This window comes from Festucalex cinctus, chromosome 6 (genome assembly GCF_051991245.1).
Source record: "Festucalex cinctus isolate MCC-2025b chromosome 6, RoL_Fcin_1.0, whole genome shotgun sequence".
NCBI lineage: Eukaryota > Metazoa > Chordata > Actinopteri > Syngnathiformes > Syngnathidae > Festucalex > Festucalex cinctus.
This window is the reverse complement of record NC_135416.1, coordinates 24,550,356-24,576,469: the sequence shown is the minus strand read 5'-3', so window position 1 is coordinate 24,576,469 and position 26,114 is coordinate 24,550,356. Positions and strand designations below refer to the sequence as shown.

The following is a 26,114-nucleotide window of genomic DNA, read 5'->3' as shown; positions in this document are numbered from 1 at the left end:
TCATCTGACATACAATTGTTACCTTCTTGCAGAGACTCGTACAGGAAATGACCATGGAGGAACATGAAGATATCCAAGTCCAGCTGATAGACTGACACCAAGAAATACTTTTTGACACATTGCTGGCACATCAGCACCACCATGATTTCCTGTACCTGGATCCCAGACTGCAGCACCTTGGTGACTTGTGGGAAATAAGTGACACTTTCCCAGATCCTCGAGGACAATACAAAGGTTTTTTTACCTGGCATATAATTAGTCCATGTCTGACACTTGTTGTTGTAGTTTGTATAACTTGTATATTGTTGTTGTGTGTTAATTTGTACATTTTGAATAACTAAAAAATACTATTTCCTTTGGCGTCAACATGCAGTGTTCATTCGACACCTAACCTAACACTATTTTACATGACTAGAAATGTAAAACATCAAAAGCCTGGAGAATTATTATAAATGCTTGCAATGACAAGGAATTCTTCATTGGCCAATGAATGTAAGGTACAGTACATGAAAATGAATAAATAAAATAAAGTAAAATAAAAGTCTACATGAAATGAACATATTAACTAAAAAAAAAAAAAAAAAATGCTGTTAGAATATAATGAGCTACATGAATTGCAGTTGTTCCAGAAATTTACAAATATGCTGTGCATTTCAAAATATGGAAAATAGACATACAGGTTTGGGCCAAAAGTAGTGTTACAGAGCAGGTATGTGTTGTACACAGCTAAAATATCTGATTACCTCAATACCATGATGGGTTTTTTTTTTTTGTGTGTGTGTGTGTGTGCTGACATTGTCCCCCATTAACATTGCAACATTCCTCAAACTCTCCCGAACACATAGTATGATCTGTAACACTACTTTTCGCCTACTCTATGATGTTATTGGGGCAAAATTAAGGAAGGCTTGTCCATTGATTGTGTGAACAGACTGCAGTAATAATGAAGTCACTTCAATGTTTGCTGGTTTTATTAAGTTTGACATGCTCCTTGACTGCACAAGTACATGTTATGGAGTGAGGGCATGTTCCCACCAACGATGATATCATATTCTTCAAAGGCTTGCTGAGGAAAGTGAGGGAGGAGTCACTCCATGGCTTCAGACACCTGGTCAGCAGGTCCTGTGTAAAACAAGTGGCGCTTGTACATGTGACCATTCCGTATTGCTTCACACAAAAAGTTCATGTAGTGTGTAATACCGTCCATATGTAAATGACATACCAAGACGTCGGCTGACTTCAGTTTGTTGCAGCTCAGATATGGTAGGTGGAGATACTGGTGGTACAACACCGAAGCCTTCTGGGGTCCTCCATTCAAGTGTCCTCATTCGGAGCATTCCAATTTGGCTGCTGACTCTCCCGTTGATATTTTTTTGTCTTGCAGGTCGGTGATGTATTTAAACGGTGCATGAATGCTTGTATACATCAGAATATGGTTCTGGAAGCCCTCAAGTTTGGCTGTTGATCTAGTGTGACACAAACAAAAACAAAATTATAAAATAAAATAAAATAATTGATGATACTACTATATGTCACCAACTTTCCAACAAAGCCCCCAAAATAGAGGTAAGATCTTTAGTTTTTGGGCCCAAAACATTGTATTAGCTAGATAAAAGTAACTTGACTGCATAGAATATGCAAAGGCTGCTTGCTTGTCGAGTTTCCGTGGAAAACGTAGCAGCCTGTAAATTCTTGTGCACCCAATTACACAATGGACCAGTACACACTTGAGTGAGAGAGTTCAGACTCTAGCAGTGCTTACGGTACAGCCAGCATTTAAGTCCAGAAAGTTATTCCCTGCCGAAAATTAATTTCGAGAACACTATTTTCACCAACCACAACGAAAATAATTTTCAACTCCTCCACTAATACAGTATGCTTTAGATTCTCCATTAAAGTTATGGGCAAATATACCTCCGAAATCACAGTTACATTACATTACACAATAACTTGCGCATTTACTCTAAATATAACGTGCCAGCGGGAATCTTTTTTTTTTTTTCAAAGCAAGTAGCTTCATAACGAAATCGTTCGAGTGGTGCGGAGTTGCTAATCAACAGGTACAGTGATCGTAAAACAAAGGTACGAACATCGTATTAATTAGTACGGAGTATACTTTTTCTCTCGCTCTCAAAACGTAAACACAAATGTACTCTTACTTACCGGTCAAGTAGAAAGCAGTCGAAGGCACCGGCACGTCCCAAACCTAGTCTGTTCCTCATTTCTCTCCATCTGGCAAATGCGGCTACAATATAAACTCTTGTTTTGTCACGCTGAAATAAAATAAATTCCCAAAGCAATGATAATGCTCTCTTCGGGGACCGGAAACTCTTCTTCTTCGTGTACATGCGGTTGCCATACAAACCGGAAGTGCGTCTGCAAAGGCGTTCCAAAAACGCGTTAAGAAATGGAGCGCTGAAATTTGTCGTTGACGGCACCCGTAGCAGAAAGATGGCGCCGAAATATGGCGGACACTAGAAGCCGCGGCCCGGACATGTAAGATAATTTGCGATTTCTAGACTAACCGTTATATTTAAAAAAAAGTACGTTTATGCGATACAACATATCTTTTTACATACTACTAACACAAACAATTGAGTTTTTTTTTCCGAATGATTTATTGTTTCACCACTAGATGCCACTGTATAATACTGAGTGTACCTTTAACAGAATATATGACAGTAAGTCCATCCATCCATCCATTTACTACCGCTTATCCGAGGTTGGGTCGCGGGGGCAGCAGCTTTAGGAGGGAAACCCAGACCTCCCTCTCCCCAGCCACTTCAACCAGCTCCGCCGGCGGGATCCCAAGGCGTTCCCAGGCCAGCCGAGAGACATAGTCTCTCCAGCATGTCCTGGGTCGTCCCCGGGGCCTCCTGCCGGTGGGACATGCCCCAGGGAGGCGTCCAGAAGTCATCCGAACCAGATACCCGAGCCACCTCAGCTGGCTCCTCTCAACGTGGAGGAGCAGCGGCTCGACTCTGAGTCCCTCCCGGATGACCGAGCTTCTCACCCTATCTCTAAGGGAGAGACCGGACACCCTGCTGAGGAAACTCATTTCGGCCGCTTGTATCCGGGATCTCAGTAAGTCCACATGTAAAATACTTAGATGTGTGTGTTATCAAACCTGAACTTAAAACAATTTCTACTAATGGGTAAAATTCAGCTACAAATGAGCTTGTTACAAAACAACGGACTTGAAGAGGGCGGTGTGGCTCAATGGTGTGGGGGTCGTCTCCCAACCCAGAGGTTGTGGGTTCGATCACATGCCATTGTGACCACGTCGAAGTATCCTTGAGCAAGATGCTGAACCCCCAATTCCTCCTGATACTGCATCATCAGTAGGTGAATGGGCAGTCAAAATGTAAAGCGCTATATAAATAAAGTGCCATTTGTCATTTGAAGTGGTGTGTTTTCTGTAATACTTGCAAAGGGGACATGGTGGCTATTCCTGAATTTCATCAGATTCCCAAATTAGGTATCAACGTCAGCGCGCATTAGCGTCCTTCCCTGTCAATGTTAGTTTTCAGCGCATGCTGTAAGCTGTCGAAGCCCCGCCATCCCACACCCCAAAATTATGTGTGTGTGTTTTTTTCCCGCGATTGTCCAGTTCAGTAGCGTTTGGTTGTGTTGCTTGGTGTGTAGCAGGCCGAACGGGGCCTATTATCCCTCCCCACATGATCCTGGTCCAATGGGGCCTATGGGGTAGATGCCACGGACTTACGACATCCGGGTTTCACACAACACTGCTGGTCGTGTTCCAACACTTGCACCCCCACCTCTGCACCCCCCCAACCACGCGCTCCTGCCCAGGGACTCTCAGCTCATTGAAATGTTTCAGACAACTGAGACAGACACTACACACTAGCACACGTCGATGGGAGCGCACAACTGAGGGGCACAAAGGTCGAAGCACAAGTACTGGGACGCGGCCCTCACGCCACATACAGGGACCGGAAACAAATCTGATGTGTGAAACCCGGAAGTCCCGCCTCCTCCATGGCATATACCCCATTATCTCCCCACACATTACTCTAGCCAAAAAATCACAACACCAGCTCCTTGCTGAGGTTGCAACTCGTTGGGAAATGACGACCATTGCATTACAGTGAGTACAACTGTTTGGAATTTAGTCTTCATGTATTTTTTAATGCACTGTCAACAGGATACTGCATTGACAAGTTCTTGGGACTCCAAAGAAGCAGCTTCGATTAATCGCTTGCTTATAACAGCTCCTCTCGTAATATAATACATTTGCCTTACAGAAACATTCCTTAATACACCTTTCTCTTAAATTAACCGTTTTGTTTTCAGAGTGACACACAAATCATTTTACAATGCAATGATTTCCTTTTTTTTTTTCTATTTCTCTTGCAGGGCATTAGATTTTTCAACTCTTTATAAATGGAAAGATACTTTTCCTCCATTATGCATAAAAACTTGCTTGATAATGTGGAACAACCTCCTGAAGTCATTTTCCATTCATTAGAACCGCACATTGGAGAGGTTACAACTCTCTACGTTCGTACAAACACATCCATTTATGTGCATCATACTTGTATAATACCTGAACAGTAAGGGTGTCACGATTTCGAATTTTTATCGAAATCGATCGAAATTACGTCACGATTTCGAGCATCGAAATAGAAGAGAGGACACTCGATTCGATGCCCCCCCCCCGCCGGCGTGCCGCAAGCCTTCCGCAAGGATAGACCTATTTTCTATTTTTGCCGGACGCCGCAGCGGTTGGCCTCCGGCAAATGGCAAGCTAGCACAAAACACATCGAGCGGGACAGGAAGACAGAGGCAGTTTCAAAATAAATTTCCGGTTACCTTTCAGAAAAAAACACTCGCCAGCTCCTATTTCGCAAGCTTATCAGCAGAACGTGACGTGGGCGTCGCCGGGCCATGTGCTCATTCACGGTTTAGACACCAGCGAACATGGACGCGGAGAGGTTTAATAAATTGGAGGTGGAAAACCACAAAATAATATATGACACGGCACTTCCTTTTTATAAAGACTGTAATGTATTGTGAGTTTGATGTTCGCGATTGCTTGTTGTGCCCGTCTCGCTTGCCGTACTGAGCGGCAGCCGGACGCGGAAGACAGAAATAAAGAGTGGCGCTCGCCTTGAGCACGCACTGACCCGACTCTCGTTATTAATATACTTTACAAGGACAACCAAAAAAAAGATGCTGCATGGAATCTCATAGCAGAAGAAGCACAGACTTTCTGTATGTTTGTCGTTGTGAAATGCCACATGATCGCGCGCGCACGGTCCCGCGAGATACGTTGGGAAGTGGGCGGCGACGGAGCTGCCGGACCGCAGCTGTGCGGAGCCGGTGTGGATTGACAAAAAAATTGACCCGTCCGGAGCACGCAGTCAAGACGCACCGCACCGCAACCGCAGTCAGTGAAAACCCGGGGTTAGCTGACTTCTCCTGCAGTCATGATGGCAAGCGCGGACAGACACAGCAATGGTGCTTCAAGCCGCTCCCGCTTCTCTCGTCACCAGTTTGGAAACATTTTGCGTTCCCGGTGAGTTATGTCGACAACGTTCACGTTGTCGATAAAAAGACCACAGTTGCAAGATATGCTATGTGCGCGTACTGTACTCGGCCACGGGAAACACGACAAACATGACGGGACATTTACGCAGGCATCACAAAGATTTAGATTTATCAAATTCAACTAGAAGTGGGAAAACAACGGTCCAACCAACTATTTCATCCTCATTTACAGTGAAACTTCCACACACTTCAGCTCGCGCGAAACGCCAGATCCATAGGTCTATTTATAGCAGCAGACCTGCAGCCTTGGAAAACGCTGGATTCAAACATTTAATTAGTGTACTTGAACCACGCTACAGTATGCCCAGCAACTGTAAATGTTGGGATATAGTTTGTTCAGGCTGTATTTGTTCCATGACTTTGGATACAATATATTTTTTGTTGTTGTTGCACATTGCACATTATTTTAAGAGGAACGCACAGCACACTGTTGTAACCAAAAACAGTCAATAGATGGCAGGCACCCACTGTGACTTTTTGTTTTTGTTTTTTTATTTTTTATTTTACACTTCAGTAAGAACAAGACGGTTAACTTTATATTGTAAATAAATTCTTTGAATTTGATCATTCCTGCCTAATGTCAATTATCATATATTACATAAATTTACACAAAAATAATATGGAAATTGCATCACCTATATGTAGCCGATCTTTTGAAATAAGATTTACTGTACAATGAATAGAACCAATGATCATAGACTAGCCTTAGCCTACAGAAGCATATGCCTCTGTGTTATAAAGTGGGGGAGCGGAGAAAAAAAAAAAAAAAAAAAAATCGAAAAAAAAATCGAATCGTGACCCCAAAATCGAAATTTAAATCGAATCGTGGAGTTGGCGAATCGTGACACCCCTACTGAACAGTATTTAATAACTTGACAATGTTTTCCAACCTTTGTTGAGCCAATGTACTTATTTTACATTGGGAAAAATCTCACGGTTAACCAAACACAAATCTCATAAAAAGTATGAATAATAACATAACGACCTTGTCTCAAGTTAGTTACAAAGGTATTTTGTGTGATATTTGTGCTTGTTAAATTCAACACAAATTGGATATATTTGCCGAGACTGATGACTTCATCTGTTGGATGAATCACAACAGTTGGAAAAACAGGTTGATCTTTTGCCATCCAATGAGAGCATTTTATTTTTCTGCCTGTCACTATACAACACTGGCATGGATAGAAAAGGATACACTTTGAATGAAAAATGTATTTTTAAAAAATAATACAATATAAACAATAATATAATGCTGTGAACATATGCAGACCCATCTGCATGGGCCGGCATTGGGGGGGCCGTGCCCGCCCTAGCGGTTTTAAGAGGCCTCACCAATCATCTACTTGTAAACGTCTGTTTCAAGTAAAGCGTGGCGTGCTAGCCACCCACATACCTCCTTTCAAGTAAAGATAGACCGATATGCTTTTTTCAGGGCCGATACCGATTCCGATTATCGGTAGTCAAGGAGGCAGATAACCGATATTTGAAGCCGATATTCATTTGCAGTAAAAGTTAAAATGTTGGCACCAAATTTTTGAATAATGCAAACCCTAACCGTTCTTTACAATGGATTCTCACACTACACTTTTCATTTTACATCCTTCTATCTGCAATAAGACGTTGGTGGCGGGGGTAGTTAAATGTGGGGGCCAATGTGACATTACCTTTTATAGCATTTGGGATACTTGTAGTTTTATTCTATAAATGTTATATTTTTATATTTTGAAGTAATAGGAGGAACCCTGTCATTCAAAATGTGCATCAGCTGTGGCATTACTTATTACTACAGCAAAAAAAAATAAAAAAAATTCCATGAGAAAAACTATTCATCCCTGAACACCATACAGTTCTTGTAGACCTTATTATAATTATTGTTATTGTTACCATATAGACAGTTTTGACAAGCTGAGGATCTTAAATCGAGAACAGCAATATCATGCTACTCCTCTCTACAAGAGAACTGTCAAAAGACACTTCATCATGTAGTTTAGTGCCACTTAGGATGCCCCAATCAACGCAGAAAAAGGTAGAGTAAAATAACTTGGTTATAATAATAGTAAGAATAACTTGGTTAAACAGACATTGTTGCGGTGGACCGCTGCCACTTTCTGCTGTTTAATGTGTTTTACACTTATAGACACGTGTGTGTATATGGGCACACTATTCTCTCACTACTGTACTGTACTGTATCACTTAATGGCACAGATGTACTTGTCTAAATAATAACTAGGCTGCAACATTGCTAATTCCCATTAACAAGCATTATCTTAGCTGTCCACATGAATAGTTACTAACACACGAGAAAGTTATACAACACACCAAACATGAGCTCATTATTCAAAGTATGATGCACGTAACGAAATTACATCACTGAACATTAATTGCAGCCGACTACGGCCGTAGATGTTACATATTAGTGGCATCGATTGAGAGGATAATGTCCCAACTGACGGCAGACATGACGTGAAAAGAGAGACAAAACGAGCAAATAAGCACACGATACTTTAGTGCACTTCTCTACTAATGCCAAACATAAGAAAGAGAACACGTTCGTGTAGTTAAACGGTGTTTGAGACACTTAATTTGTTACGGAGCGGACTTTAACGAGGTGCACAACGAGCTGTCAATCAAATCGACGTCGAAGCTTAAGGCACACAATGGCAAACCAGTGCGACAAATAAACACAATATAAAGTAACTAAACGCTATTTAGTGTCACTGTGGCATCTCACTGCATAATAACCGCTATGCAACAAGTAGTGGACGTGACCCAGAATGCAATGTGTGCGTCACGAGAGGTAAATATAATGACATTACTCTACTCTTAACATGGAACTAGACAATATAATAATGACAACTGTTAATATTTGGAACCTTTCTAACAAACATTATTTACTTAATTAAGTGAAAATGTGTGTGATTCCCTCCCCGAGTAGTTCAAGTAGCGAATTAGCTACTGGGTGTTAGCCTACATGCTAAGCTGAACACACCACTGTTAGCTAGCGGGGATTCAATGCAAGGCAATGCAGCTCCATTCATATAGTGCATTTAATACACAACATAATTCAATGTGTTTAGCTTATCATGGTGAAACGATCGGCGGAGTCTCTTCTCTTTTAACTTACCTTCGAAGCATGTGTCTCTTGCGTTGTGTCCGTGGGCGCGTGTGTGTGACCGGCTACTGTGATACACGGCATACACTACTGATTGGTTCTGGCTCTTGCACGGCTAACCAATCAAATGCTGCTATGGGCGTTACATTGCTGGAGTTGGACTCCATAACAGACAGAGACGCTCTGGGCTGCATTCGAAGCGAAAAGACGGAGTTTTAAATGGATCGCTCATATCGGCCGTCAGATTAATAAAACAGACCGATACCGATATGTACCAATATGTCAAATATCGGCCCCGATTATCGGCCCGACCGATTATCGGTCTATCTCTACTTTCAAGTTTGGTTTTAATTGACAGCTAAAGCAAGCCAATGACAATCCGGATCGGGGTGGGTCGGGGGAGATGCACACTCTGAAGACGTGTACCAGACAAGTCTAGTTCCAGGTTAGCAAGCAGCACACGTTCGCCCGCCGGTCGACTGACCGAGCAGTGAGCATGTCATCCCGCTGTCTTTTTGTCAATTAAAAAAAGTGATGCAAAGCAACGTATTGTAATTTGTGGCACCAAATGCCAAACCTCGATTCAGGCTAACACAGTTGACATCGCTGGGAATTCTGAGTCCAATGTTCACAAGTGAGTGGCAAACTTATTTTAATCAGTCAAGCCACACAGCATACATGGACAAATTATAAGAGAACACACAGTAATAGTAAGTAAGTAAATAACATAATAAGAATATACAGCGCTTTTCACAGACACAAAGTCACAAAGCGCTTTACAGGGTTTAAAACCGCACACATTCACATCCATGCACCAGTGGTCGGATGCTGCCGCTGTAACAATCGGCAGTGTGGCACCGCGCCACGGGGTGGCGCTGCTTTATTTTTGTGGAGATAGGTAGTTTTGCTTTTTCCTTTTTTGGCGAGGAAATTTTTGTAGGCTGGGAAGGGCTATTGTAATGCACGGTTTTCTTCTTCTTTTTTTTTCTTTTTTTTCTTCTTTTTTTTCTTCTTTTTTTTTGTTTCTTTTAAATAAACGTTAAGTTGTGGACTTCAATAGGAAGATCCTGTGTGACGTATTGTTAATGTTTCGCGCGTTGCATCATGGGAAACGTGTGGCGAGAAACAACGTGTTTTGCATGGAGTTCGATGGTTTTGCACATTTGGAGGAGGATTAAGAGAAGCAGTTGGTTAATTCTTGTGCCAACAAGTGTACGGCTAGTCAGGGGCCTGATAAAAAAAAAGTTGTTGTTTTTTGTAATCGCTTTCCCACTGAAAGGGGCCGCGAAAAGGGAAAGAAATGGCTGCAAGCAGGGAGGGTATAACTTCACCCTGAAAGCCCGGATTCCGTCTGATGCTGACGGGTTTCTAACGCTCACTTTATTGCCGGTAAGTACTTGTGACTATATATTTGTTATTTTGATAGGATTAAATGATAATGATAATCGAGTTTGTGCATTATAAAAACCGCTGAGTCATATTGTTTTGCCGTCTTATAGGGCTGCACAATATATCGAAAAAATATCGATATCGCGATATTGGCCCTTGCAATATGCATATCGCAAAGGCATGCAATAAGTTTTATATGGAATTTTATGCTTTTTATATGAATTTGACCAGTCAGATGCTAACTAAAATGTGCATCGCCATTCAATAGTTGAAAATTATCAAGACATAATTACAATTAATTAACTAAGATTACGTTAAGGTTGCTTATTTTGCCACATGGAATGTGAATGGACTACCGGTCAATGCGTTTCCGATAAGCAGCATTGACAATCTATTCATTTGTAAGTCCGTGCGTGCTGTCGAGTCGCGCCGGGAGTGACGTCATGCAGCCGATAAATTCGCCCTTCGGAGGCCCCAGCCTTGTGAATTTGGACGCAGGCATAGACTCTCCTTCTCTTCGGTGTTACAAAGAACACTTCAATGAAGAAAAATTACCCAGCTTTGCACGGGGCTTTGTAATTTGTCCCCAAAGCAGATGTGTGGCCAGGAAACAGATGAGTCGGACAAAATTTTGTCATCATCCCACATCTCATATGCGCTTTCAATAGTTTCAAATTGTCGCCAATACATCTCCGTAAACCTCCTCCACCCTTCGGCCGTTAACGTGCTTAAATAGCGGCGATTTAGCCCGCTAACTTTCTTTGTGTTTGAAGTTTCTATACAGTCCGCCGTGTTTTCTGCCACACAGCCAACCGCTAAAAAATGTCAACAAAGGATCCTCCAATAGGTCGCTTGCACATCGTAATGCATCATGGGAGTTTTTCCTTCGGGCGCCATATTGGGTGTCCGCCGGTTCACAAGGTACACTCGCGAGTTACACGGTAGAGCTTATCAACCTGATGTAATTTTCGCAGTATTTTCACGATTTACCGGAAGATCAAAAACAACGATACAGGCAGAAGGTGTCTCTGTGTGGCGGGATTGATTCTAATTACGTCCTGACCAAGGGTGATTTTTTTTTTGACGGAGAAAGCTTGCTGGCCAAATGTGACATCTCTGGACATCTTTCCCTACCTCGTGTTGACAACATGCTCCATAACACGCCAACAAATCCCTGGAGGCTTACAATTATTTTGTAAGCGGGTGGATACAGAGTGTAAACTTTAACATCGCATCAGAAGAAACTGTTGCTGTTGCACGTAAGTAAACCACATGGTGTTGGTAATTCTGCACACAAAAATGTTTTGTTCTCAGGCTTCCTGTTATCATTGTGTTTACATGCACAGCTAGGTTTACCTGATGTGGTTTTTCTAACAATTTGATAACAGGCAAATATGGCAGAGCGTATAAGAATAAAAAGTAACTATGCACAGCCTCCCCGTGGCTTAATTAAATTTAATGCTACCCTTTCACTAGTTACATGTTACTTAATCAACTTATTCTAAATGGTTAAGGTTAACCACTCTCAGAGGACGTATTTTTAGTTTCAGTTTCCAGTACAATAAAACGTGTTCATGGTAACTACTGAGCATACTGACAGCTTTTCTTATGATCTCACGGTTAAGGAGGCTGTCACAACACCCAATTTCTGTCTGGTGCCAGATGGCAACAATTCCCATCACTTGTCACGACAACACCAATAGTATTACCAGGTATGTATGGCTTTACTTTTTGTAGTTTCTTATTTAATTCTATGTTTCATATTTTCATTACAATGTTTGTAATATTTTCAGATTCAGGCACAGATGAGTTTAACTGGACGGACTTCTGCGACTTTGTGGTGTGGACAAAGTGTGATTGAGCGAGTCCACCCATATCGCTCGTTTTGGCCAGCTGGAAAAGCCAGAGTTTTTTTTTTTCCCAAAATCCCCTCCTTACCTGAACTGCTCGGGAGAGCATTTACTAGATCAGTAGTGGACTTCCAGTGTTCCTGCTCAGCCGCTGTCACCTACCACTTGCTCATGTACTTCAAAGATGCGGAATAAAGTAGTTTTTTGTGCTGCAGCAGATTGTAAAATCAAATGATATCACTTGAAGTGTGCCAATCTAGACTGCCAAAAGGACAGTGGTTTTGTGACAAGTGTGAAACAAGGATTATTGGGAAAACTGAAACACAGTACTGGTACTTGTCTTACATTAAACAAATTTAAAAGAGAGCATCTTTTTCCTCTGTGCATAGTATAATGAAAGTCATTGCGTACCCCATCAACATTACATCATACCGTCATCTCAGGATGGTAGGCACCTGTGCTAAAATAAACTACATTAATTAACAGTTCAATTTTTAACCCTGAAATTACTACATCTAATCATTATTCACTTCATTTTTTGTGCTTTTAGAAATAATAGATTTATGCCATTACTTTAAGAGGGACCATATTGCACATTGAGTCAAATCCTGTCATTTGTATTATGTATAGCTTTGTAAACAAACCCAACAATAGAATTTGTATAAACGCTGCCTTTATTAGCGCCAAACAAACAGTCGCATGTTGTCCTCCTCCAATGCTTTGATGCTCGCCTTCGTTTCCATCATGTCATTGGCAATCAAGTCGGTGTGGCATGAGATCCCTAAAGAAAAAAATAAAGAAAAAATCACAAAAAATACGGTACCAGTAATAGGTTTAATATAGTACAGTAGTATAGTTTTTTTGTCAGTGTAAAAGAAATGTACACATTTTGTTGCATTTTTTAATGTATGAACATTGCTACAGGCAAATACTTATTTCTATAAACACTTCCAAATGTCTCTAAACTATAAGGTGCGTGTACACACACAAACAAACACATACATTCACTCATGCATACAATATATCATGTAATGAATTCTGAGTGGCATACCAGAGTCAATGATGTCAGCAGTACTTGAGGGTACAGGTTACTGGAGCCATCTGGCTGCATAACTGCAACAATATCTGCCACTTCGAGTCGTCTTTTCTTTGCTTGTCTCTCCTGTGCACGTTCATATCTTGGCACCGACTGGGCTGAGACATAGATGTTGTCACTTGGGACCCAACTTTAATGTTGGAGCCCAGTCGGGATGATTGGACAGAAAAACGGGCGCAGGGCGACCTGTTAACATAAACAAATATATAAACAAATAAAATATGGAAAGACTGGTTATTTTTGCCGCAGTAGGGTGGCCGTGAATAAGTTCTTTAGCATGATGTGTAGGTTACCGGGGGTCTGTTTTCTTGCATCAGCCCCTTCTGTCTCTTTTTTTCCAAGTTTACATTTTGCCACCAAAAAACATGTTATCGGCATTAAGAGCCCAAGACTAATCAATCCAATTTCAGCAGTAAACACTTTGCACTGGCACTACTTGGGTGAAAATGTTCGATGTTAGCTTTCGGCTAACGTCCGCTAGCCAGCTTGTACTACCGAACTTGCTTGCTCATGAATCCAAAACATAAGCAACTTGCCCATATATGGGCGGTCGAAACGTTATTAATCCTCATGCATTAAATAAAGGTAAACAAGCTTACCGCTCACAAAGTGATCGCTGCACACACGAGCCCAAAGTAACGACTTCCCTCCGGAGTCCGCACTCCTCTGTCTCCAGGCCCTGGTTCCTAATTATTTTCGGAATTCGGAAAAAAGACCGACCATTTTCCCCCTTGGCTTTGTTCGAACAGCCAACGACGCAGCAACAATGTACAATTTTAAACGCAGAAAACAAACGTGATAGATACGTGTTAGACCGAATCGCTACGTAAATGGAGGCCACCCAGCATGGCGACTACGAGAAATCCGAGGCGGAAGTGACGACATGTGCAAGCGACCTATTGCTCTCCTCTTTTTTTTTTTCTTTTTTTTTTGCTGTCCCGCTGCACTGTCCATGGCAGGTCAGCCTCATCACATTACACCGTGCAGAATGCTGTCAGATCCACTGGGAGCAAATATGGGTTAAGTGGCTTGGTCAAGGACACTTCGACATGGTCACCAGGGGTGAAGATCGAACCCACAACCTCACGGATGGGAGACGACCACTCTACCACTGAGCCATGACGCCCGCAATGCGATAACAAATCCACACAGGCACACAAACAACAACTTATTTTGCCGCATAAAATTATTTATCACTCAAGTTTATGGCAATAACCTCACCTTCACTGCATCACACAACAGCAGTGGAAGCGGCTCGCGTGTCAGTGCTCAACCCTTCCCTGCCTGCCTGCCGCCCTGTTTTGCTTTCCTGCACTCGGATAAAGGAGTGTAGAAATGATTAATGGGCCCCTATGAGGAGGTGTTGAGTGCCCTGCTTCCTGTTCCACAACACCAAGCTCAATTAGGCATAGCTTCATTAAGCGCATCATGAATAATCCATGTTCATTGATCTTCCAGCTAACTAATTAAGAGTCAACAAGAACACAATAGGGACAAGAGAAATGCATTTAACAGCAAAGTGTTGCACCATCTACATCTCATGGTACAGAAGCATCAGTGGCACTGCTAGGGATATGGGGGCCCTGTGAAAAAATATCACTTTGGTGATATTTCAATGCCTCCAAGTGAAAATATTATTTTCTAGGAGCCCTGTCAGTCATGAGCTCGCATTGTCAATATTTTCTCCCCTTTTCAGGGGCATGATGTTTGAGTCAAAACTTGAAATTGACCATTTATACTTGCATGTTCCAAGTTCACTGAAGTCAAGGTACAGAGAGGTACAGCGAGATGAGATTATCGTACCATGATTTGACCTTTTGAGATGGAGACGTTTTTGTTTTGAAATGATAAATTATCTTTCTTGCGACTGCGAGTGAGTAGCCCTGGGGCAGAGTGGCATGTTAACAAATGAAAGGGAGAAAGAGCACATCAAATGAACTTGTGCAGTTATTTATCATCACTGGCTCATTTGATTACATTTCAGTGCTTTAGTGAGATTAATGGTTTGACATAAATGTCGCAATGACAGTGAAAGAAAATCAAGAAAGAGAAAGTGGGAGACACGTTGACCAATTGCATTAACAGAAGTTTTAGGTTTTCAGCAAATGGATGAGTGCCCAGATTCTACGTATTTAAACACAATGCAGAAGACCTAGACACGATCTATAATTGATGGTCTGAAGAGTTGAATTGTGAAGTCACATCGCAACGTTACAACGTGCCAAACGATTCAAAAACTGAAGATTTGATGTAGTGATGTGTCGGTGGCGAACGAGCCGGTACGAAGTGAACGATGAGAGCCTGCATCCTCCCTCGAGAGCCGGCTCCGTCATTTTCCCTCACTCTCTCTCTCTCTCTCTCTCTCTCTCTCTCTCTCTCTCTCTCTCTCTCTCTCTCTCTCTCTCTCTCTCTCTCTCTACCTATGTCGCTCTCTTTTTCACGTGTCTGAAGCGAGGTTTGGCAGTGTCTCAGCTGCCATGCTCAGAGAGGGAGGGGGGTGGTCACTGCAGGTGGAGCACATGCTCCGCCTCGTCTGCGCAGCCGCAGACAGAGAGAGACAGGAGGAGGAGAAAACAGGAGAGGAAAGGACGACACACAAATGCGGTTTGTACAAGATGAGCCGAAAACGCAGTAACATTTGGAGACATTTTAATTGGTTAAAGTCAGATGAGAGAACGAGCCGGATCAGCCCGTCCACGTTGATATGTGTATTTTTTATTTTTATTTTTTAATGCAAATTTAAAATAAAGCAAAGTCTTTTATCCTGGACCTGGTGAGGAGCTGTTTGTTTTGTTCGCTGTTGCTGTTAAATTGCTACTCACTATTTTTGTTATTTGATTGTTATTTTGATTGTTGTTGGTTGAAGTTGTATTAATTTTGTTTCTTGGTTATTGTATGGAGCCTATTAGTTCAATAAAATGAAAAAAAATCATTTTCTTCGCTTGATAATTGTTGCTATTTGCACTCAGTAGAGTGCAATATTTAGTTCACCAAGTCATTTATCAAAATGTATGGTAAATTTGTCGTAAATATTTCAAATAAAAGCTCAAGTTAAAAGAGTCGTTTGAGAGCCAAAAAGAGCTCTCATCCAAATGAACCGGCTCACCGAAAACAGCCGAAAATCCCATCACTAATTTGATGAACATGCAATAGGCTACCTGTATAGTACAGTATATTTCCTCCATAGGGAGAAAAGGCAAACTCCTGAAAACTCCGGAACCAAATTCAAACCCTGAACCTCAGAACTGTGAGACAGACATGTAAAACAACTACTGTAGACCACCATGCTACCTACCTACTTAGTCTATGGCCATTCATACAACGGAATAAGTCATGTTTCCTGCGAATATATCAGCTTTGCGTTCACTCAAACAAGATATTTCAAACTGAGTGCATTTATTTGTGAGTATACTGAAACAAGATCATCATTTCAGTATTCATACTTTTTGTGACATTTTTGTTTGGTGGTGAGCCAGGAGATTAGATGGGTGTTTTGGTTCAATAAATGTTGGGAAAAATATAGCTTATGTAGCAATATAGTCATGACTCAAGGGCATCTCCACCTGTATTTGTTGAGGACTAACTGATTTGGTTGGAGTATTTTTAATAAAATTAGGAAGGATGAAAGCCGATATAGTGTATCAAATTATTGATTTAAATTTCAATATGGAAAAAAAAGGTTAGAGCACATAAAAGCTATACATCAGCCATGGACACATAAACCCTTTAAAATTATACATTTTAAATTGTCCATCAAACGTTCTACACCCTTTTTAAACAATCATCTGGGCTAACGAGTACAATGTTAGTTACTGTTGTTCGGTAACAATGGGTTCAAACATACTTAAACACACACACAATGACGCTAACTCGGTTCTCTCATCGCTCACTGGTAGCAAACAAATTAAAATAATAATCATTATCCCATCCTCACCTGAAGCGTCTGCTAAGAAGGGCAATCCCTTGACGACGAGAAGCAACCCTCCGAACAAACATATCTGGATGAGAAGCAACTCTTTCCGCCGTTTCCTCCTCGCTTTCGTCTTCTTCTGCTTGGCCATCACTTGCGCCGGACAATTCCGGAGTCGGATGCCCGGCGGAGACATGATCCCTTCCTCGGTTGTGACATCCATGCGTGTCACGAGTTGGAGAAGAGCGGCAACCTCCTTCACTTCCCGATGGAAATGGTTTCCCTCTCTCGTGTCGTCAGCAGAAGAAATGTTGCAGTCTCAGCGTGGCAAGCTGGATATTTGGAGGGAAATGGAAATGTCAACTGCGACGGCGTGTTGTGAGGGCGTCCAGCGAGAAAACAGCAACAACAACACGAGCAGTCGGCTCGTTTCTCTTGTAAATGTTCCACTGTCTGTGGTGCTTTGAGTCAGGTAGCACGGATGCGCGCACCCTCCCATGGATGCTCACAGCGGGAATAAGGAGCTCGAGAAGTTGGCACGTGCAGTGGGCACGCGCACTTAATTTAAAATCTCGAACATTTTGTGAAAGTGTACAAGAGCAGCTTTTAATATTTCAAACATTGGCAGAGAGCCTACCGTGTTTAACGAGCACCAACCTCCACACGGTTGACGAACAGCAGCCGAGCAAGCTTTTTGGATATCGACCCGATATCCTACCACTATTGCGCTGTACTGTCTAGTACAGGGGTGTCAAACTCGTGTTAGCCCAGGGGCCGCATGGAGGAAAATATATGACCAAGTGGGCCGCATCGGGAAAGTAACGGTATACAACTTAAAAACGATTTCCGTCATTTATGAGCAGATTTTCGCTATTTGTGGGTCAGCCCTAAATTACGTGTCAGGTCTGATGGGGACACGCCAGGGTTACGTTTGAGTTCATGACCTGTTAAGTTTGGGTTCACGACCGTGAGGTCAAGTGTCTATTATGTACTGATAAGTGTCTGTTTTGAACTGATGTAACCATCATCTGGTTTCAACTGGAAAAACGCTATGTGATGTTTCAACTGGTTTTATGCTATGTGATGTCATGAGCTTTGTGATGTCAATCTATAATCCTTTACTTAGTCACAACCAATCAGATTCATTCACTGTCTGTAGTAGTGTTCTGAGAAGTGTTTGTGTTTGTCGGATTATTACTTATGTTACCACTGTCTCTCTGTGCAACTCTTTGTTTCTCATCTAGTCAAGTTTGTTCTACGCCACTCGATGTGAATAAATAGTTAAAACCTAATTTGTGTCTGCGCTTTGGGATCCAACCTTCAGCACATGACATTACAGAGCTCAACTGTAATCATATTGTCCCGAAAAATAACACGAATGCAAATGGAACTCAGCAACACTTTGCTGATATAAATTCCGGATGTGTTAAATTGATCCGTTTTGCATATATATTGTTCCCAGAATGCATTGCATGGCGCAGTTAATGATGTTATAAGGACGTTAATCCTTGTCATATCTATTTGTGTTACGGGTGGGACGATATGGGTAAACCATGATTCGATACTGTGACGATACTTGGCTCACGTCATCGCCAATATCACGATACACGATATCTACGATTTTTTATATATTGTCAAAAAAAAATTAGCAATATATCACGATATGTGACTGAAAAAGCCAACAAATGCCCATAAAAAGGAAAATGTCTAATTATGCATTTATTCAATGCCAAAATTTTGTACAATGTACAAAGTTCTGCATAGTGCCTCACTGCCTCTTAGTCTTTTAACTGTAAACATTGTAAATTGAGACAAATTAATGTGCATAAACATTTATAACATAACACTGCACAACTGGACACATTACATCGATATCTACCGTCAGTGTGTCGAGCGCAACAATATATTGTGATATCGATTTTTTTCTCCCACACCTAGTTACCAGTAATTGAATTTGTGTCGTATTTAACACATTTATGTCGATGTATAATTAAAAAATAATAATAATAATTAAACAAACCTTAGTTTAAGTTGTTTGTAAAATCATGACATCCAGGACGACGATACCCCGTACAAGTTGCATCTGAGGACTGCTTGTGAAATTACAAATCTATATGTTTTGATTGTGGCCTGCTGATTAATTAGTCCGACGTTACAATTTTTTATATTTTTTTTTTTACCTTTACAAAATCATCTCACGGGCCGGATTAAATCCATTTGTGGGCCTGATCCGGCCCGCGGGCCGTATGTTTGACACCACTGGTCTAGTTGTATGCTCATTCTCATATACTAGTTTGCCAATTTAGCACACGAGTAAAACGGCAAAAGGGTGCAACGACAGTGATTCGGCAAAACGTTCACTTGACTGTTTTGACATATGTGCCTGCCTTACTATCACTGTAAACAAAAAAAAAAGGGGGGGGGGGGATTTGGGGCGCTATTTAAAAATAATAATAATAATAGTGAAATAACGGTAACTTATTATTTACTTCTCAGAAAAATATTTTTTCTATAACTGAAATAGTTAGTTGTATGCTGAAGGGTTGGATCCCAAAACGCACACAATTCTCAGACTGTACCTACAGACAGTGAATCGAACCGATTGGTTGTAGCAAGTAAAAGACTAAAGAATTACATCACAAACGTCTAACATCACCAAACTGTCACATAGTAAAAACCAGTTGAAACTGGATGCTGTTACATCAGATCCAAAACAGACGCGTAACGGGTCGTGAACTCTAACTTAACAGATCACTTAACGCTGGCATGACCCCAAACATGAGACAAGATCCAAATGTTATTCCTGCATGACCCGAGTCATGACAGTACCCTCCCCAAAGGACGCCTCCTGGCGGCCTCCTAAGTTAGATCACTTAACCCTGGCATGACCCCAAACATGAGACAAGATCCAAATGTTATTCCTGCATGACCCGAGTCATGACAGTACCCTCCCCAAAGGACGCCTCCTGGCGGCCTCCTAAGTTTAAACACAAAACCCTCACAAGACCCCACGCACGAAAATAACCCGTATGTGACCTTAGTCACAAAAGTAAGCATATCATAACGTGTACATGTGCCCAGTAATGACAGTAAACATAACCTAACTCTCACCTGGCCCTAGTCACGGTAGCAAACATAGCCTGTATATGAGTCAAGTTATGTGACTAAATAGTTAAAACCTTCTTTGTGTTTGCGTTTTGGGATCCAACCATTCAGCACACATCTAAACAGAATAATCCGGCAAAACACACACAATTCTTGGACTGTACCTACAGACAGTGAATCGAACTGATTGGTTGTAGTAAGTAAAAGACTAAAGAATTACATCACAAACGTCTAACATCACCAAACTGTCACATAGTAAAAACCAGTTGAAACTGGATGCTGTTACATCAGATCCAAAACAGACAAGTAACGGGTCTTGAACTCTGGCGCACGGTCATGAACTCTAACTTAACAGATCACTTAACCCTGGCGTGACCCCAGACATGAGACAAGACCCAGACCTTACTCCTGCATGACCCGAATCATGACACTTCATAGTTGTAATTTCAACAAGATTTTGCCTACTTTTCACATTGTTTTTAATGTTTAATTCGAAACATTATCACATTTTAAAACAAATTACCTATATATCATAAGTAAAGGTTGTAACAATAATGCTTACATTTACAGAAATGTGCTCTGTTATTTGTTGTTTTTAATGACATGATTTTATAGAAAGAGGCTGTATATTTAATTGTTTGATGTAATATAACAGTTTGACATTAAAAATTAATGTGACTCATCATTCAAAACAAAAAAAATGTTGAAATGTGAATATTGGGTTTAAAATTTGCAAGAATTTACTGTTATGGTAATTAATTTAGTGCTTTTCCACCTTGCGAGGTGATCAAACCGCTTTACATTTTGACTACTCATTCACCTTCTGATAATAAGTAGTAATTCCCCTCCATACCATCGGTGGCGATAGTCATTATTCCTAAAGGCAACTGGAAACCTCTTCACGGGGGCGGGATATAAAAACGTAAACAATGCATACCGGTTACTTTTTCTCTCACGACGTCCTCCCACGTGAATGAAACCCTCTGGCTTTTTGTACAGTTTCATATATAAAATTTCCTCCATGGCGGAAGTGGCGGCGCCGGGGTAAATGTGGCGGCCAGCTGGTGAAGCTAATACGGACGCTGGAACTTGCAGTTTCAATAACAGTTTGGGCGCACACTCAGTTGAACGTTGTCTCCGAACGCATGGATGTACTCTGTTGTAGCGTATCCTGGACCCTGTTGAATCCTGGCTGCAAATCTTGACAAAATCATGCTGAAATATGATCATATTTCTTTATGGGGTACTTTAACTCTTTGACCGCCAAAAACGTTTAATGACGATTAGTAAAATCAAGCCCCTCCAGCATTTTATTAAGAATTCTAAAATATATTTTAGGGATGGGTGAGTGCTGATACCAGGTAATGGGTTGAGGCCAACATCCGGCCTTATTTCAAAGTATCTTTAATAGAGGTGTGCAAAATTTCCGATTCTTAGATTATTCACGATTCGGCCGTGCAACAATCGAGAACGATTCACAAATGTCCAAATTCCGATTATATAAATATGCCAAGGGAAGCGAAACGAGCGAAAAGTACGCGGAACTGAAACGCAGTAGCGCGCGCGGTCTTCGGGACGCTTTTTGGGACGGACCGAGAGTACACATCCACAACTCACGCCTCGAGATTCAAAACAACAACAAGCATGGCTGAGCTGACCAACCCACCTCTTCGTGAGATCAGACCTGCTCCGAAAAGGCAAACAACTTCAGGCGGAAGTATCAGCTAGCTGGCTGCAGTGCGTCGGTTAGCGTTCTACAGGGCGCCGCGCAGTGATACGAACGAACGAACAGAAAAGTAGTGGCTGGCGGTAATGGCGTCTGACTTTATTCAGAAAAGAGTATTGTGGTGGAAATGTATCACGCTTTTGAAAACAAATAGTTTTTAGAAGAAAAACGCTTTATTTCCGAGACCCCAGCCAGCTTGCTGGACTATTTTCCTCTCGTCCAACGCCGAAGTCAGCGCTGATCGCACACACGGGAGGTGAGGATCAAATTGAGATTCATGTTAAAAAAGCCGAACGATCCCATTAATGTTTACACGTTCATGTTTACACAAGTTAAAAAGCAGAAAAGCACTTGAGGGTTTTTTTTTTTTTTGTACCTCTGAGAAACTTTAATGTTTACATGTTCATCTTTACACAACTTAAAAAGCAGGAAAGCACTTTTTTTTTTTAAAGGCATTTGTATTGAAGTAGTAGTTCACATTGTCTTTCATTTATACCTCAGTGCACTTTTGAGTGGATAAAAATAATATATTTTTGCTCAATGCTATGTTTTATTCTGTTGAAGACTGAATATACTTAAAAGCTATTGTTACAGAATGAGGACTTGAGTATTTTATTTACTGTTTTGAACTGTTAACTTGATACTGAAATAGTAGTTTATTTAGGCCTGAGAGGACTTTTGTACTATTTTTGTAACTAATGTACGAAACATTAAAAGCGCCAAAATACATTGTTTTTTTTCTGCTGCCTGGGGGGAAATCAATAATCGTTTTATAATCGAATCGTCGCCTCTGAATCGTAATCGCAATCGAATCGTGAGGTGCCCCAAGATTCCCACCTCTAATCTTTAACTCGCTACAGTGTTGTCTTGTTGCCATTTTACGGTCAGGAGATTGCCATTAATTTCATGCAATGGGCTCTTTGCACAGCTCGACTACTTCCTGAACTGAATACCACACCTTTGTTTCCCGTCTTTCATGAGTGGACAATCTGATTAGTCCAGGTGTGTCTGGCCAATGTTGTTGTAGTTACTGAGATCAGGCACACCTGGATTAATCAGATTGTCCACTCATGAAAGACAGGAAATGAAGGACTGGTGTTGAGATCAGGAAGTAGTGGATTTGTGCAAAGAGTCCATTAAAGAAAATGGCTATATTAAGATGAAGAGTTCTTTCTTTAAAATGATCTGTCATTGTTTTATTGGAGAAATTCAGTAATATCAGTGAATACTCAAGAGTTGAGTCCTCGTACTGGTATCTGAATAAAAATGGTATCGAACATCCTTAATTAAAAATTAGTTTCTCATCTCGCCTTTATCACCAGGACAGAAAAAAATCCTGGGGCTGTGCCTGCAGTTGTTCTACTGGTGTCCCCTACTAAAAGGTCACTGGTAAGACATGTCATTCTATTTACTCGCGTGACCTAGTGGTGCTACTCGTGCACTGAATGGCAGTGAGGAAGAACATTGTACTAATTTCCAATTGTCACCTGTTGACATTAAAATGGTGTTGTAATGTTTGTTTGTTTGTTTGTTTTAATTAAATGAGTAATAGTGTGTGTGTGTGTGTGTGGGGGGGGGGGGGGGGGTGTTGGTGTGTGTGTGTTGTGAAGTAAATACATAAATAAACAAACAAACAAACAAACAAATAAATGTGTAATCATGTTTTGTGTGTTGTATAAAAAATAAAATAAATAAATAAAATAAATTTGTAATAGTTTGTGTGTTGTTAAAAGAGTGTGTGTGTGTGTGTGTGTGTGAGAGAGAGAGAGAGAGAGAGAGAGAGAGAGAGAGAGAGAGAGAGAGAGAGAGAGAGCCACAGGCTAAAAAAAACCTGATGTGCCTTGACTGTAAAACCAAATAACTAATGTAGCCTACTATAAACTAGTCAAAAATAAACTTTGTTTACAGAAAAAGCTCGTACTCATTATTAGAGGTGTGCAAAATTTCCGATTCTTAGATTATTCACGATTCGGCCGTGGAACAATCGAGAACGATTCACAAAAGTCCAAATTCCGATTATATAAATATGCCAAGGGAACCGAAACTAAAAGTGGACCGGAGCGGAAAGTACGCGGAACTGAAACGCAGTAGCGCGCGCGGTCTTCGGGACGCTTAATGGGACGGACCGAGAGTACACATCCACAACTCACGCCTCGACATTCAAAACAACAACAAGCATGGCTGAGCTGACCAACCCACCTCTTCGTCAGATCAGACCTGCTCCGAAAAGGCAAACAACTTCAGGCGGAAGTATCAGCTAGCTGGCTGCAGTGCGTCGGTTAGCGTTCGACAGGGCGCCGCGCAGTGATACGAACGAACGAACAGAAAAGTAGTGGCTGGCGGTAATGGCGTCTGACTTTATTCAGAAAAGAGTATTGTGGTGGAAATGTATCACGCTTTTGAAAACAAATAGTTTTTAGAAGAAAAAGGCTTTATTTCCGAGACCCCAGCCAGCTTGCTGGACTATTTTCCTCTCGTCCAACGCCGAAGTCAGTGCTGATCGCACACACGGGAGGTGAGGATCAAATTGAGATTCATGTTAAAAAAGCCGAACGATCCCATTAATGTTTACACGTTCATGTTTACACAAGTTAAAAAGCAGAAAAGCACTTGAGGGTTTTTTTTTTGTACCTCTGAGAAACTTTAATGTTACATGTTCATCTTTACACAACGTAAAAAGCAGGAAAGCACTTTTTTTTTTTAGGCATTTGTATTGAAGTAGTAGTTCACATTGTCTTTCATTTATATCTCAGTGCACTTTTGAGTGGATAAAAATAATATATTTTTGCTCAATGCTATGTTTTATTCTGTTGAAGACTGAATATACTTAAAAGCTGTTGTTACAGAATGAGGACTTGAGTATTTTATTTACTGTTTTGAACTGTTAACTTGATACTGAAATAGTAGTTTATTTAGGCCTGAGAGGACTTTTGTACTATTTTTGTAACTAATGTACGAAACATTAAAAGCACCAAAATACATTGTTTTTTTTCTGCTGCCTGGGGGGAAATCAATAATCGTTTTATAATCGAATCGTAGCCTCTGAATCGTAATCGCAATCGAATCGTGAGGTGCCCCAAGATTCCCACCTCTACTCATTATGCATGTTGTAGTTACCGTCACTTCAATCTATGCCAATCAAGCAATCAAAACATGTTACTCACTCGTCACCCATGTCCTCAAACGTGGCTGTACCCGGTTTATTTTTCCTCATTTACTGCTAAAATAGTTTGGATTGTGCTTGAAAATGAGCCAAAAATATGACAATGTCATGAAACAATCCAAGAGAGACCATGTCATGAAACTTACCCGTGTCGTCGGTCACGGACGATGATGTCACAATTCACACGTCACTTCATGACGGGGAGGACTTTTGTGGGAAGAATGAAGACTCATGGGCATCAAAAGTCTTGAGTCAAGACATGCACAGTAAATGAGTATTTCTTTTATTATTATGTGTATTTGTATTATATGTAGTTATTGTGTTTAGTTTGATCTCGTTTCACTTTGTTACAGTACAATACAAGTGGATTGAGATGTATTCTCCTGGTTTTTTTCTAGCTTGAATGCATTGTAAACAATGCATATTCAATGTTTTTTCATTTTACACACAATTCGGTATTATTTGAAGCATCAAAAAACAGGGGAAACTTGGGAGCTGAAGGAAGGATGTGGTTTTTAGTGAGCTGAGCCAAAAAAAAAAAAATATATATATATATATATATATATATCAGCTATCAAAAAAGAGCCAAACTTCCCATCATTAATTCAGTAAGATTGGTGTTCAGTATTCATGTCCGCAGAATTTACGATGGAGAATGTGCCACTGTTGGTTGCAATCAACAGGTTGGCAAGTTTGATGAGGATAACAGCAATGGTACAGTTTGACTCATAAGTTTACATGCAGCGGCAGGAGAGCTGGACAATCAGTCCAAATTAAATAGGAAATTTTATTTTGGTTTCTAATAATCTTAAAAACATTATAAACAAATAAAAAAGATTAATGGTGCAAGGTGTTTGCGCGTTCCCAGGTTGTGATAGTAGGCTACACTGAATGCACCAAGTTGCAAGGGTTTGTAGAATACGAATTAAGCAAAAAATAATAATAAAATCCACCTGCTTTTATCCATCTCAGTGGGCTGCAATTTTGCCTTAATCTATTGCTCTGAAAATGACATCACAGTGCTGAAGGGCTGGCTTGCAACTGTCACATGACCAAACCTAGAAAAAAGGTTTGCTGTGATTCCAATAGTGCTCACATGCCTTAACTCACATATGAATTTAAATAACATTCCATTCTTAATCGAGAGGGCAGCCATTTTCCATTGTTCCTGACAACTTCTGTTTGTTTTTGC

The 26,114-nt window shown here is 41.0% G+C and overlaps 1 protein-coding gene and 2 long non-coding RNA genes across 5 annotated transcripts in view; all 3 read right to left on the bottom strand.

The window, feature by feature from the left end:
• The window catches only part of LOC144020187 (sodium/potassium/calcium exchanger 3-like), a 91,471-nt gene extending 66,454 nt beyond the window's left edge, over window positions 1–25,017 (bottom strand). The window contains exons 1-2 of one of the 3 annotated variants that reach the window (XM_077523395.1): window positions 24,924–25,017; window positions 16,953–17,260 (exon numbers count right to left, since the gene is read on the bottom strand). In XM_077523395.1, the coding sequence (XP_077379521.1) occupies window positions 16,953–17,151 (199 nt within the window). In that variant the 5' untranslated portion in view covers window positions 17,152–17,260; window positions 24,924–25,017. Of the gene's footprint in view, window positions 1–16,952; window positions 17,261–17,565; window positions 17,939–20,039; window positions 20,170–24,923 lie in introns of those variants that run through there. The other 2 variants (XM_077523394.1, XM_077523393.1) reach the window with 2 other exon arrangements.
• Window positions 954–2,353, bottom strand: LOC144021001 (uncharacterized). Its single transcript, XR_013284027.1, has 3 exons — window positions 2,164–2,353; window positions 1,223–1,466; window positions 954–1,122 (listed from the first exon to the last, which is right to left on the bottom strand). It is a non-coding gene; the product is annotated as an uncharacterized LOC144021001 (long non-coding RNA).
• Window positions 12,579–13,915, bottom strand: LOC144020863 (uncharacterized). Its single transcript, XR_013283989.1, has 3 exons — window positions 13,618–13,915; window positions 12,974–13,204; window positions 12,579–12,703 (listed from the first exon to the last, which is right to left on the bottom strand). It is a non-coding gene; the product is annotated as an uncharacterized LOC144020863 (long non-coding RNA).
• Window positions 25,018–26,114: the final 1,097 nt, after the last annotated feature.